At 40.7% G+C, this 14736-nt stretch overlaps 3 protein-coding genes across 14 annotated transcripts in view; all 3 read right to left on the bottom strand.

The window, feature by feature from the left end:
* Positions 1 to 548: 548 nt before the first annotated feature.
* morf4l1 (mortality factor 4 like 1) lies at positions 549 to 5167 on the bottom strand. Its single transcript, XM_077596354.1, has 12 exons — positions 5011 to 5167; positions 4423 to 4469; positions 4287 to 4354; positions 4122 to 4208; positions 3598 to 3675; positions 3480 to 3505; positions 3218 to 3309; positions 2995 to 3096; positions 2459 to 2547; positions 2194 to 2366; positions 997 to 1081; positions 549 to 892 (listed from the first exon to the last, which is right to left on the bottom strand). The coding sequence occupies exons 1-12, from the start codon at positions 5048 to 5050 to the stop codon at positions 808 to 810; spliced, it is 972 nt and encodes a 323-aa protein (XP_077452480.1). The 5' UTR covers positions 5051 to 5167; the 3' UTR covers positions 549 to 807.
* Positions 5168 to 5536: 369 nt separating this feature from the next.
* pias1b (protein inhibitor of activated STAT, 1b) lies at positions 5537 to 12438 on the bottom strand. 2 transcript variants are annotated; one of them, XM_077596352.1, is made up of 14 exons: positions 12298 to 12438; positions 10828 to 11248; positions 10662 to 10746; positions 10508 to 10555; positions 10314 to 10404; positions 10072 to 10206; positions 9873 to 9978; positions 9239 to 9312; positions 8981 to 9141; positions 8613 to 8746; positions 8359 to 8536; positions 8138 to 8277; positions 7418 to 7455; positions 5537 to 7319 (listed from the first exon to the last, which is right to left on the bottom strand). In XM_077596352.1, the coding sequence occupies exons 1-14, from the start codon at positions 12340 to 12342 to the stop codon at positions 6990 to 6992; spliced, it is 1986 nt and encodes a 661-aa protein (XP_077452478.1). In that variant the 5' UTR covers positions 12343 to 12438; the 3' UTR covers positions 5537 to 6989. The 2 variants fall into 2 exon arrangements, with proteins under 2 accessions (XP_077452478.1, XP_077452479.1); XM_077596353.1 differs by lacking the exon at positions 12298 to 12438 and adding an exon at positions 12228 to 12290.
* Positions 12439 to 13343: 905 nt separating this feature from the next.
* The window catches only part of skor1b (SKI family transcriptional corepressor 1b), a 46928-nt gene continuing 45535 nt past the window's right edge, over positions 13344 to 14736 (bottom strand). For 10 of the 11 annotated variants that reach the window (XM_077595514.1, XM_077595511.1, XM_077595512.1 and 7 more), the window contains 2 exons: positions 14035 to 14109; positions 13344 to 13919 (listed from right to left, as the gene is read on the bottom strand). In XM_077595514.1, the coding sequence (XP_077451640.1) occupies positions 13822 to 13919; positions 14035 to 14109 (173 nt within the window). In that variant the 3' untranslated portion in view covers positions 13344 to 13821. The remainder of the gene's footprint in view (positions 13920 to 14034; positions 14110 to 14736) is intronic. The other variant, XM_077595521.1, reaches the window with a different exon arrangement.

The raw sequence follows: 14736 nt of genomic DNA on the forward strand, positions 1-14736 counted from the left end.
TTGAATTTCTTGAGAGAACACTAAAGTGAAGTTACGTGTGTGTTTTATTAAGGCTGAGGAAAATGGTATTCAAAGGATCTCTCCCTTAACAAGTGCCAATGTAGCTGAAGCCACAAGCCAAGCTAGACGGTAGAGCCGAAACCACAAATCAGTGTGAAAAAGAAACATTTGGCATCTCAATTACGTCATAGCCGTTGAGGTGAAAACTATCAGCTGCCAATCATCTCAATGCCTGACACATTCCTCTCTCCAGTGTCACCTGGGTCATTACCAACACCCTGTGAGATGCTCAATGCAAACCATCAGTTAGGTACCATGTTCATCATCATTACATGTTTTTTTTAATTTTTTTTTAGACAGCATCAACTGTTTGATAAACCAAGATATTTTTTGGGGGGTGGATTCACACTTCACTGCTTTGCTCTTCAGGACACCGCCCAAATAATACCAACATGCTAAATAGGAACCATTTTATCTCTTTAGTGCAACAGCCAAAAAGAGTGTTCGAAGAAGAGTGCCATTTTTTACACAAGTGCCATGAAACAAAGTCACATGAAGAAATGAAGTAGTTTTTATTAGAAAATGATGACAATATGCGAACAAAAATAAAGAACCAAACAGTGAAATGCTGAAGTTCCTTGTCAAAAGATATACAAACTAAAGGGTGGTATTAAAAAATTATACCAATACAGGGAGAGCAGACTTTGCAGCTTCCACACGAAAGACAATTGACAAGTTGGTCCAATACTTCCTGGAGTATTTGCACATCCCGATGCATGATACTCTCCCTTCCTGAAAAAAAAAAGCTCAAACGGCCTTGCGATGGTACTCTGGTGGGGCCACCTCGTAATCGCTGGCGTTGAAGAGCGTTGCAGAATTCTTGACCAAGTACCTGCAACGGACCTCACAAGTCAAGAGACTGTTTGGTTGTACCGCTAAACAGATGATTGATCCATCTCTTTCTCTCTCTCTTTAAAAAAGTAAGCTGACACTCACTTGAGGAAGTCTTGCAGGTAGGTCAGCAGCAGTGCCAGACTCTTTTCATCCAAAGGAGTGTAAGCCAGCATGGCTCCGATTCGCACTTGTAAGACCAAAGAGGAAGACATTTACAAAGAAGCATCTAAACCAAGTTGAAATGATGGCCTCAAACTATTGAAATGAATTGTCTGGTCCGCCACATTCCTCCGTGACGTCACTGTAGCGGCTGAGTTGATACAAATCAGGATGGATGGATTGATTATTTGCACCTAATTCCCGATTCAACCTTTCATGTCGCAGCAGAAATTGAGAACAGATTTTTCCAAGCTTCTTTGCTCTGAGAAGACAGATGTGATAGCTGCCGTTGTCCTCTTGCATGCTAGTTCAAGTTGGAAAGTGCTTTATGCATAGACTTCGCTTGTACCGAGCGGTTTACTACAGTGGTGAAAACAGCTTAGCTGATCACCATTGAGATTGTGGAGACATTTCTCTCTCAAAAGAGACGCTCACTTCGGGAGCGCATGGGTAAAAACGCGTAGGGCCGCCGTAAAATGATTAGGATGTTTAACAACAGAAAGAATCCTGTTCAAGCTTCAACAACACAAAGTAAATCCTCCCAAAGTTATTCATTTCAAAACAGCCTTATGAAAGTTTTGTTTGGGGAAACAAGCCATTTGTAGTTAAACTCACTATAAATTGGTTTTGTGTATAAGCAGATGTTAACTATTTTTACAAAATGCCTTAACCCTTTCAGGGACAGTGGTTACTACAATGAACCAGTCTTCAAAAGTTGACACGCAAGATCGTTAAATCTTAGAGCATGAGACTAATTTGGGTAATATAAATTTAAAAAAAAATAAGAGCTGCAATTATGCATATTTTTTTTCAATATTAATGAAGATTTTTATAATGATAAAGAAATCAAGTCTATGTGAATAAAAAATAATTTATAGAAATGAAAATGAATGATAAAAGAAATACACCATGGTTATGGCCTCAAGTAACACTATAGTTTTTTTCTGTAGTATTTAACTCATCGTATGCTGACGACACTAGACAGCAAATCTATTTTGACTGGGAGGGCTAGCAGGAGCCATCATTCGCTGCCTGCCATCTTTTCCTAGTCAAAAAGGATTGACATCTAGCGGTGGTGGAGGCAGCCAACGAGTTAAATGAGTGCCATTAGAAAGGCTAACATAACGTGAAAGGGTTTACCAAAGAGCCTCAACAGGTGGGGCGCGCCGTAAATCTGCGACATGGACGTATCTGGGTGGTTGGCCAAGATGTCTGCATACTGCGGCCTCTCAAATTTGTAGAGCAGCTGCGTTCCCAGCATGACGTTGAAATATTCCCGCACACCGGCAACGACCTCACTCACGGCAAACTCCCTAGAGTGAATGACATAAAAAGAATGTTTAAACTTCTGCCAACGCATTCAAAAACAAGCACACCTCTGGGAATATTACAAAAAAAGTATTACTTGCTGTCAGAAGTTCCTCTCGATTTCTTGTAGTTTGCATAATCTTCTAAAACAGCGTCAACGTTCTTCTTCGCGGGCAGATGGAAAAGCTGAGGACAGAAAACAAAAAATTGGCTGTCGTGATTGTGTTTGTTTTACTGTGGTTTTGCCCCTCAAGGCCTCAACTTGCATTTAACAAATACTATAGTACATAAATCCATGTAGGAATACAAATAATATTGACTCATTCACTGCCATTGACAGTGGTAGGCATCAAATCAATCTCAACAGGCACTGAATGAATTGAGTGATCATCTTGCACTCCCATTGGCTGCAATAGGCGTCCAATCTATATTGATTGGGAGGGTTAGCAGCAATCTTTCCATCAATGTGAGCAAATGGATTCATAAAAAAAGGAAAATACTACATACAGAAAATTCCATTGAAAAATACAGCAGCTAGACATTTTTCATATCAATATATATTTATCCTTCACAAATAGAACACCAGGGGTCGCAGTTTCTCCACTGGTGCCTTAAAATGAAGACACTACTAACCTGTTTTTGTCGTGTAATCAGATCCCAGTCATCTACAAGCCAAGGTTTTAGCTCCTCAGGGATTTTGACTTTAACTTCCACTCTGTTTATGAAGGTCTCCTCCTGGCCAAACAAGATCAAGTTACATGACATTACCCGATACAGCAAGCAAAACGTATTTCCCCAAGTGAGTTCAAACACAGTATGATGGGAACAAAGATGGATGTAAGAGAGAGCAACTTACACTTTCAACCGTTGGGTCAACACGAGCCCTCTTCTTCCGTGGGGGGTGGACTGGGTCCCCGCCCGAACTCGGTCCTTCTCCTGGACCAGGAGCTAGAACAGAAAAAAACATTAAATTCTACCTCACCTCTACCTATTAAATAGAAGCTCTTTTTAAAAAACATTTCGCCTAAATATGTTTAAGAAATGTAAAAGCCAAATTGAATAAGGCTGTACGAGAAATATGACATTCAGTTCAAGTAAAATGACAAGTTCATACTCACTTTTTTGTTTGTTCTTTTTGGTTTTCCTGCAATTGAACAAAAAAAGTCTTATAACTACAAAACTGATGTGGCATGAAAAAAAACGGGAGACTTAATAAAAAGCAAATCTTGCACCCACACGTCGTTTTTCTGCGATGTCGCGGGTATCTTCTTATTCGGTGCAGCACCCCTCATTCTTCCTTCAACATAATGGTCTCTAGGATAAGAAAAGAAAGTCAACCTTCGCAATCAACAACTGCACAAATATGGCCTATCACAGTTATTATTATGGACTTGACACACAGAGGTGACCAAGTATTGCTTTAGCGCATCATTTGAGTGGCCTGCGAACAGCACATTCTTTCTGAAAATTCTCGGCAAGATTACCGGGTTTTATCAATATGCGCCTTGATATTGATTAGCAATAAATTCAGGGGATATCTCCAGAATTCCTGAGACCATTGTAATGAAAACAAGTAGGGGAGGATGAAAGAATGAAAACAAATGCACTTTATTGACACATGCAAAACTTTACAGTTGTCCTTTTGATTTCTTTTTTTTTAATCACAAAACCTTGGCATTTAAATACCGCTGTTTAGACGAGGAGAGATTTTACTCCTTACACTTTTGCAACATATGTGGAAGTAAACAAATAGGACTTACTGATTGGCCTTCTGAAGCTCTTTCTGTTTCTGCAGATTGCTGTCCACATACTTTAGCACTCGGCTCTCAGGAACCCATTCGTCCCAACTGCAACAAATGGGAAAGGCAGACAATAAGGTGTTCAGGTCAACTAAAATCCAAGCGATTGACCGTCGGCTCACTCACTTTTTATTCCAGCCGCTGTAATGAATGAAGTACTTGATTTGTTTCTCCTTGACGTTAATTTTAACACACTGCAGGGAGATATATGACTTTGAAGAGAAGACTGTGAAAGACAGAGACAGGCTGCTAGGAAACTTACCTTAGCTTCGTAGAGCAATGGCCCATGAAAACACAGCACTCTTTCACCTAGAAACAATATTTATTTATTACGTCAAGAATACGATTCACAAGCTGCACCGAGTTAAAGTGAAACAGTATATTTACATTTGCTATTTTTAAAATGTTCGTGCACGCGTTCTTTGCTGTGCAAGCACCACGATTTTGTGGCCATGAGCTCATATTACAATGTGAAAATAAACTACGTACACTCCTAAATTTGTAGCTCGTTTGGGATTGTGTGAACGTCAACCAACCTTGACTGTGAATGTAGCCAAACTGAGCTAATAGCCATCTCAGGAAAAAAGGGTGCAAATGGGGCACGTTTAAACGTTTGCTCGCGTGTTTTATTCGATAAGTGGGAAGTTTTGGTCAAATAAGACTTAAGATATTCAAGAAAAAGATAGATAAAGCCGTTGATATTGAAACAAAGGCATGCACTAAGCCCATAGCAACAACAATGAAAGCTAGCAGCGGTAGAGATGCTGGCTTGTGTCTGAGTTTCATTCCATCGAATTGTACGCCAACCAACGTCGCAATTGGAACGCGACACACATAGAAAGCACGGTACCTTCTTGAAATTTAGGTTTCGGGTCCTGTTTCGGCGCCATTCACGGATTAAACGATCAAAATAGGGGAAAAATCGCCAGCTCCCATTCCAATCTGAAACGGTGCCGCTCACTTATAGACGTCATCACCGATCTGGTGACGTCGACAAATGCGACCAAGCAAAACGCGACGAGGATAAAACCACATTATATAACTGTTACCCTTTTCAACCTATCTCCTAAATAAATGACTTTTATTGAATATTATAAATCACATTTTAGAGTGAGAACAACACGTTAATGAGGATCTAAAAAAAATAACATAAATGTGAAATAAAATCTAAATAAATCATTCTTTCACGCAGTTTTTGTCATGACAGCCCCAAACAAAGTAAAATGTACTATTAATAATAAATAAAAAATAATGATTAATAATTTACTATTTCATTGAATTGAATTTAGGTCTGACCTTAGGTCAAATGGCTTTCACATTTTGGGCTCTCATTTTTTTTACAGTAATTCAACCAATAATGTTACAATAGTCAACCACACAGGCACATTTTTCTGTTTAATTCTTATAAATATCAAACAGCACAGTAGACCTCTTAGCGGTTCAAAATGCTCAAAGCCTCTATTGAGTTATTGACATCATCTGATAGGTAAAACGAACAAGAAAACTGATGTTACAATGCATGTCAAGCAACAATGACATTTTCTTTTAAATAGCATTAATTATATCATTACAAAAGAAATATCACATACAATGACTGCAATGCATAGCCACAAATCAAACAATTGCTGAAAATATTTGATAATAAATAATAGTAATGTTAAGCATACATCAAAGAAAAAAAATGGGGGATGTCCATGATGACTTTTAATAGATGGGCGTAACAGGATGTCAAGTTAAAGTTGCCCCAAATATATTGTCAATTGACAAAAGATCAGACTAAATAGCTTATAGACTACAAGCCCAAAGGCCTCACAAAGCAGAGGCACAATGCATAAAAGGGGTGAGTTTTGAAAGAAATGCTCTCTAAGTGGTTGCTACTGATAGATGCTTCATTTCTATGTGGAGCTTGAGCGGGGAAAGCGGAAAACAAATGAGCAAGTGTCTTATCCGTTTGCTGAACGCGAGCTGAAGAGGACACGGACAGTAAGTCGACATGATTCTAATGCAAAACGAAGGCGGGAACCATCGGGAGGAAGCTTAAAATTTCCGGTTATTTCCGATTTCCATGCCGACACTTACTGGATCAAACCCATTCATTTACAAGATGAGAAGACATTTTCCTACAACACTGATTATACATACTTAGCTTCCATTTATGCTGGACAATATCCGGTTAAAAACAGTGAGAACGAGGAGCATGATAAGGACCTGCTTTGCATTTCTAGTGGCAATAATTCGAGGCAAAGGGAATGCTTTTTAAAAACAACAGTATACATCCAACATAAGTTATATTATAAATAAGTCCTTAAAATAATGCGACCACGGCATGGATGTCTACAGTGATGGCAAAACCCTTTCTGCTGTCCACACTTTTTCTTTTTACAGAAACTATGCATCTTGGGGGGAGGGAGGGGCGCTTTGTCCTCATTTGCTGTGACTTGTTTGGTGAACATCTGTGACAATGCCCAGTTGGTATGCTGAATATTCTGTCCCGTAAAGGTCTCACCTCATGAGAGTTCTGTGCACATAATAAACTAATGCCATCGACATGGAATATTGAAAACAAAACTGTAAAAACCAAGTACAAAAGGTACAATATAATCAAAGGGCCACATGAAGAGGTGCGAAAAAGTCTTCAGTATTCACAGAAAATATTGAACTGAAGCCACTCGCCGGACAGGAAGTGTCCTAAGTCTATATACACTTGATAAGTACATTGAAAATAGATTTTCCTCTCTGTACATAGTACTGTATTCTTTCATCTCTCTTGCGTATTTACAAAGACCTCCAGGTCTCCAAGTCTGCCTTGTGCGTCAGTTTTGTGAGGATCTAATCCAGAGAGATGACGTCGGATATGGAGCCGTAAATGGCCGCCGCCGCCGCCTCTACGGAGGACCTCGACAGTCCCGAGATGGCGTGGCTGTCTCTATCGCGCTCTCGGTCTCGGTCTTTGTCCCGCAGACTGCCGGAAGAGACCAAACTGCTGGTGCTGCCGCTGTTGCTGCCTCCGTTGGTGGCTATCAGCGTGCTGCTTCCTGGCGTGCCCGGCGGCTCCCGCAACATGGGGGAAGAGCCGTAGGGCAGGTAGCGGTTGAGGAGCAGGTCCGGGTCCTCCGAGGCCGACGCGGCCGCCGCCGCGGCCATCACCATGTTGTAATGCTGCATGTGTGTGGGGGGAGGAAAAGAGAATGGATCGTATGTGGGTCTGGTGTGATTCTGTCCGCGTGCGGCAAAGAGTTATGTTATGTTAGATTTACCTGATTGTCACCTTGGAGGAAGGAGAAGAAATTTAAATCTAAAAGAAAAGGAAAGAAAAGAGTAACATGATTTGCAAATCCATACAACATATCAGCCTGCCATTCCATTTTGACCAATCCGTTTCGACTCCCGTGATCACTGAAAAATGAATATTGACCGCTTGTCCTCTGAGTTTCAATTAATAGGATGTCAATGGATATCGATGGCAGGTAACAAATGTTTAATGTATTTATTTTTGCCTGTCTATCATTCTTATTAATATCATCTCATTTTCTGAACCGTTTCATCCTCACGAGGGTCGCGGGGGGTGCCGGAGCTTATCTCAGCTGACTTTGGGCCAGAGGTGGGGGACACGCTGAATTGATGGCCAGCCAATCGCAGGGCAGAAGGAGACAAACAACCATTCACGCTCACACTCATATCTAGGGGAAATTCAGAGTGTCCAATCAGCCTACCATGCATGTCTTTGGAATATAGGAAGAAACCAGGGTACCTGGAAAAACCCACGCAGGCCCGGGAAGAACATGCAAACTCCAAACAAGTGGACCGACCTGGATTTGAACCCAGCTCCCCCACTGTGAGGCCGACGCGCTAACCACACACCCACCGGACCGCCCTATCATTCTTATTATATATATAATTTCAAACGGTGCCCAGCAGATTTTAATGAGTAATGCCAATTCCCAAATTAAAGATGTCCATTAAACATTGGTGCCTACCTGGCAGTTCACTTGCGGAGTGATAAAAGTGGCGATAGTCCTGAATAAGTGGTGGCGGGGGAGGAATGTAGCTGGTCTCTAGAGGGGGCATGCTGGGAGCTCTCGTCACAGGTGACGTCTGGTTGTGAAGGTTCAGTACTCTGTAAGGGAAAACAAGGTCATGTATTTAGGCAAAAGGAAAAAAATAATGACGAGGCACACAGTGGACGTTGCACACTCACCCTTTTGTTGGAGGCGGAGAGATAGGCGAGAGAGACGGACAAGGCCGTTTAGGAGGCGGCTCGTCATCCACTTCGTCTTCCGATGAGCTGTCCAGTGTCAGGTCAATCACATCCACTTTTTTAGGGTTCTCATTGGATGAGCTGTGTTTCTGTTCTTGGCTTTCAATTTTAGGCACATCTGCACACAGCAAACAGCAAAGTCACAAGGATTCCACACAGAACTGCATAAGGTTGAAAATCCATGTGTTACGCACTGCTGTCTACTCCGTAGTATTGGGCCGAAACCTCCTGCGCTTCTTTTTTTGACCTCATGGGCGCCCAACTTCCATCCTCTTTGAACTGGATTTCATCACAGTCAGAACAGCTGTTCAGGATTTCCATAAATAACCTGCGCCAATGACATCAAGACTCAATAATGCCTTTTCATGTGACAGCTGGTCAAACAATAAATCTCCTATATGTAACCCTTTAAATATTGGATTTTTTTAAAAATGGCATCCACATATTGGATATATTAAGAGAACTTTAATCCAATTTTTGCCGTGGACGATATACGCCCAATTCTTTTAAATTGGGAAGACGTTGTTGTGAAATGCTCATTAGCCGTGTACACGGTGCTCACCCATCAATAATAAGGTGCTCGTACGGCGCCTTCTTGTCACACACCGGACACACCCATGTAGGCTTTTTTTCATTCATTTGGATATAAAGTGTAGCATCAAAGCACTGGAGGTGAGAGCATGTCAAGGCTCGGCACGCAATTGTTAGCCTCATTTTTCCCAGCTTTAAAAAGAAAAGGGAAGAAGAAGAAAAAACAGACGTGAAGTACTTCATTTTGGTAGGTGTACTGTCAGGGTTAAGTTGAAGTGGGGTGACCTACAGGACACAGAAGAGACACTCGAAGACTGGTGGTGGCAATCTCACTTTCTGGATCGGCTGTCAATTTTTCTTTAACTGTGAAAAAAACGTCACGTAACAAAAATGAGCAGTGAACAAAGCATGAAGACAAGCCTATTTTCTTAAATAGAGGCCTTGGGTGTAGAGTACATGTTATTTTTGAAGGCATTCTTCAATACATTTCAATTTGTTCTTATCATATGTTTGACTTTCTATACTTTCTTACAAAGATGGCTAATTCAAAATAAGGAAAAAGTATGAATATGTGCAATAGTAACTGTAGCTGTGTATAAGAATCTAGCACTGAAGATTTGAAGAATTATCCAGTAAACTGTGTGGCTTTGGCACAAATCTTGAGGAATGTTTATATATTCTCTGGCAAACATAGCAGCGCTAGATGTTTCTTTTCAAGAAGAGGATATTTTCTGAGGCGGGTGTTGTACAAGTGCTAGATTATTGTGGTGAAAGTCAAAGAAGCAGGGCCACAGGGATTAAAAAAAATGTTTTTGCAGCAGGGCACCAGAATATTCTTGACTTCATTCACAACAGCAAAACACAGGCTTCATGAGGACCTTTTCGGTCACCCAAAAACAATTGGGCGCAGTCAATAAACTTACTAAGAGCTCTGGAGTGGTCCGGGTTCCTGATACCTCTGGCTCGTAGTCTTTGTAATAACACAGCGGACGACTGCTGCATTACCAAATAAACAGCCATAGAAAAACTCTGAGAAAATAGATGTGGAAAATGGGGTCAAGTTGAGGTGACTCCCGCTCTCCTCGAAACATCTGTTTCACCAAGTATTTTCTTGATTCTTACCCTCCCAATTTCCGAGGTCCACGATACAACTATTGTGTTGGGGACTGTCGTGGACAGTCGCACGAGGGAAGTTATGTTTATTGGGCGACTGGGTCTTTTTGGTTCAACTCCATTTTTGGTCGGAGGAAGGTATCCCTGCAAGGGGGGTGGGGCGGTTCACAATTCTATTATTTCACATTCTTTGCGTTGGCTTAACGACTTGAAAAAACAACACAGTCTGTTGATAGGATGTGCTAACTCACAGGGAGATTGCAGGGCTTTCCATTCACCTTCACACAGAGATTTGGTGGGAAATGATCTTCCTGGGGACAGCTTGTCTCTGATAAGCAAAACCTACCAGAAAAATGAAGTTATAGGGCAATTCCTTTCCTCATAAGGGTGACAAATATTCCTGTCATTGTTTTGGAAGAAAAATATCCATTAGACAAGTTGATACCTTAATTGGACTTGAACAGCAAAGTCACATTTGGTCCCCGATATGTCCCTAAAAAGAGAAAAATATTCGCGTTAGATAGGATTGGTTTGCTTCGTTCTGCCCTCTTTGGATCTTGTTGCTCACAGGACATAAACACGAGAGCTGTGTTGCTCACATTGAACTGCTGATCTGTTGAACTTGTAGCGGCGTTAGAGCAAAGGCATAACAAGCTTCCTGGAACCGCTGACTGTTGTCGGAGGCTACAAAAAAATGTTAGGAAACAGTAGTCAGTGCAGCTGAAACTTAACATGCATCCTTGTGTCAAGTAGAACTAAACTGACTCAGACTGGTGGGCTTAATGAGCTCGTCCAGCACGTCGTAGAAGGGCAATCTTTGCAGTTTGACGTCGGGGTGAACGGGGTGCAAGGTAGAGGGCAGGTGAGGCAGACCGAGCTCATGCTTGGGCCCGAGGAGTGAAACAGGCAACAGCGGCGAGGGGGAACCGTGGCTGTCGAAGAGGCCCGCGGGAAGGCCGGAGGCGGGGTGGACGCCGGGCAGTGCCATGTCCACCGGCGAAACCATTTTGGTCGGGAATCTCCGTCTGTAGAGCTCTTTAATTTTCATCTGCATGGCAGGGCTGCAACCGGCCTTTACTAGGTGAAGCGCTTTGGTCAATAGTTCGTGTTTGCGCCCATGCTTATTCCGCCCGGCGAAGCCCAACAAAACTTGGAGCTCGGAGACTCGAAGGCTCATTACCATTTGCTGGAGGAAAAGGAAGAGTCTAGTTAGGGAATACAATCCCTGACGCTTGCAGGGAACAAAGTGTGACAGTAGTTGATTAACAGTTATTATGATTGGGTAGTGTATGGTTGACATGACAAGTTAAACCAACAAACAAAGACATACACGACTCCTTGCCATAGCTTTTCCCTTCGGAGACACAAAACTTGGCATACTAGCAACAGTAACTAAGGTGGGGTGAAGCTTTTGCGAAAGCTCCATTGTGAATCTGCTGATAAATAAGGTCCTACGCAAAACTCTAAAATGACATGTTAATAGCTTTTGGTTTCAGTAAATTTGACCTTCTTTTACGTCAAATACACAAATCATGAGCAACATTCTGCACCACACTAAAGATTAAATGTAAAATCTGGAGTGCGATTGGATGACTGCCAAAATAACAGTTTCCAAGAGTCCTGTTAAATTGGGAGAAGACAAGGACATTATAAGTATACAACACATCTGTAACGAAGCGGGGTCTCGTTACATCAAATTGAACATGATGATTTTATGGGGGAGGACATTGATTTATGGTACTAAAGTGACTGAAAAATACCTTAATTAGCACACACGTCTGCTAAACTACAGTAACACGAATTTAAAGCGCGAAAGTGGCATTTCCTTCCAGGGAATAGCCAGATCCCGTTAGTATAAGTGATCTAACAATCTGAATCCTTATCTTTCGGAAATGCCAGTGGAGGCCGACTAGTGTGGGGCTATTCTGAAAGCATAGACGTTACTGTCATCTCGGTTTGACATTCCGATGCGGGATCTGCTTGCAATTTGCAAGAAAACAGCGCAAACTCAAACAGACGAACGGAGCGTCGGCAACAATAACAAAGCTAGTGCTAGCAGGCTAGCCAACAAGCTAACAGTTTGTATGGTGTCTGTGTCCTTATTGTGGACGCATAAGAATTGAGAAGAGTATTGTTCGGCGCTGGTTGTCGAGAAATGGTGTTACCGTTATTTGAAATTCAAATGTGACGATGCTAACCGCCTATTTGTCAACCTAGTGGAAAGGCTTGCTTTACCTTTAGTTCCGTACTCTCCGCCATCTTGTGACATTGTGTGCGCATGCGTAGCAGCCGTCCTCGGGGGACAAGAAGCTCAAAGTCTCAAACGTTCAATGTGTGCTTCCACACAACAGACGGCAGGGGAGGTGCTCGATCCGCTCCATTCGGATTGCGAGTCGGTTGGACTGGTCGACGCATAACAGGATAGCTTACATGTATGCACTTTTATTCGACTCCTTTATAATACTTGCAGAACTGTCTTAAACAAAATGTGCCCATCTAAAGATTACTTTTGTTTTCTGCATGTCATTCTTTTGCTGTTCTTACGTTAACTCATTGGACTAACAGAACTGAAAATTCAAGTGAAGTGGCAATTTAATTATTCTAAAAATATTTTGGCATAAAATATATCACAAATGATAAACAAAACGTATCCTAAAAATAATAATAATAAAAGTTTTAACACTAAAACAGCATTGATATTTTACCTCTCCCAGTCATATTTGAAATATCTTTACAGTTACTGAACTATAAATTTGAAAACCAATTTTGGGCCATCAAATATGTAAATATAAAACATACTTTTTCATTATCTAATGTAATTTTGAGACCAGGCAAGAAACAGTGTTTGTACATCGTTTAAGTGAGTCTTAAAATATTATGAAAACAGATCAATTTTCATAATTCTTTACATAATTTTTTTAAAGTGCTTCATCGTGCTTTTTGCTGACGGAAATGGCAGCCATTTGATAGAATCGCCTACAGTAAACAATAGAAGCCTACATAAGTACACAAACTCTTGGACTCAAACATCCAACACTTTATGGGCCTCTTTTAGTTTTGTTATTAATCATAATTTCAGTAGCTTTTAGCTAAACTAAACTACCACCCGTATTCCAACATTTCGATATGTAAATAATATCGAATGACCCATGCATGGGTTATTAACCTGTTGAAGTCATTTACCTCATTAAAATTAATTCAAAGTGGGTGTGGAAAAATACAATCTAATTTGACCAGCTTCAGATCTTTTAATAAAATGATTTATTCACAGGGGTGTGAACAAATATGACATGAGCAAACAGTTTAATAGAATATGTGCTTTACAAGAGAAAGTGATATGGGCCTATTCGGTATAGGCTAATACTCGAAGAAAGAAAATCAGGTCTTCCGCAACAAACAATCCCTTTGCCAGTGTTTCACTCATTTAAAGTGCATGATGTCCAAAATCAAGTCAGCGACTGGCCTGGAAAGAATCAAGAACACAGATATACACTAAAATAAATAAATAAATAAATAAATAAAATACACCAGACTGAAAGACAGGCGAGCCAATGGAGACATAACAGTTACTATTACAACTCATGATACATACATTTTCATTGCACGTTGCCACAAATAATAAATATCATCGATGGTTTGTGACTACAGACAGCGTCACATAAATGTACAGTACACATTTTCATAAAATAAATATCACAACAACAAATGAGTCTCTTTTCCTCGCTGTGTGAAGTGGAAGGTTCCTCCTTGAGGGTCTTGTCACGGTGGGAGTAGAGGAGACTTGAAGGTGCACGACCCCGTGCAGTGGCGAGGCGTTAACATCTTGCAGGAAAAATGGTGCAAGGCGTCGTGAGCTTCTGAGAGGAACGACAGACAACAATCAACCGTATCCGTACACGCTGCACGTGGCACTAAATATCAAATGAAACAATAACTCCTCAAACGGCGACTGGATTATTTTATTTTTCTCACCTCTGACGATGTGCAACTGCTGGACCATCTCTTCTCGGTAAGACAATTCTCTTTTCATCTGATCCTGGAAGTTGTCTAAAGCAAAATTGGGGCAAAAAATAGTGCAAACTGATTTAAAGCCAAAAGAGGAAGCCAAACTTTAAAATACAATTCACCAAGATGCCCAAAACTTTGTTTTAATAAAATATCAAAAAGAACCAAAGTCATGACAGATTTCTGCATATATCAACAAAGGACTGTTTATTTTAGTAGGTGCTGCTAACTATTTAATAGATGTCTGTCATTACATCTATTTAAGACAGATGTAAGTTCATTTGAGAAATTAACCATATTAGCATTTAGCAATAACCAAAGGCTTAAACAGTTAACGTAATTCTAAAGCTACTTTGCATCTCTCAAACAAAACAACTAATTTAATTCAATAATGAAATCTACCAGATTGTATTTTTATCATCGGTCAAAAACAAGTATTAGTAAGTGATAGTATTGTAAAATTACGTAAATAGGGAAGTCTAACATTTCCAAGATAACATTTGATGTGATGGAGGTGAAGAAATGTTGAAGTCAAATAGGTCAAGTGTATATAGTCCATGTTTTAATGTTGCATTCTTGTATCTATTCCTGCTGCTGTACAAAGGTTAAAAAAAAGCTAGGTAATACAACCATCCATAACCATTTGAAAGGCGCCAAGTGCCCTTTTCA

The sequence above is a fragment of the Stigmatopora argus genome, chromosome 3 (assembly GCF_051989625.1).
Source record: "Stigmatopora argus isolate UIUO_Sarg chromosome 3, RoL_Sarg_1.0, whole genome shotgun sequence".
In the NCBI taxonomy this organism is placed as follows: Eukaryota; Metazoa; Chordata; class Actinopteri; order Syngnathiformes; family Syngnathidae; genus Stigmatopora; species Stigmatopora argus.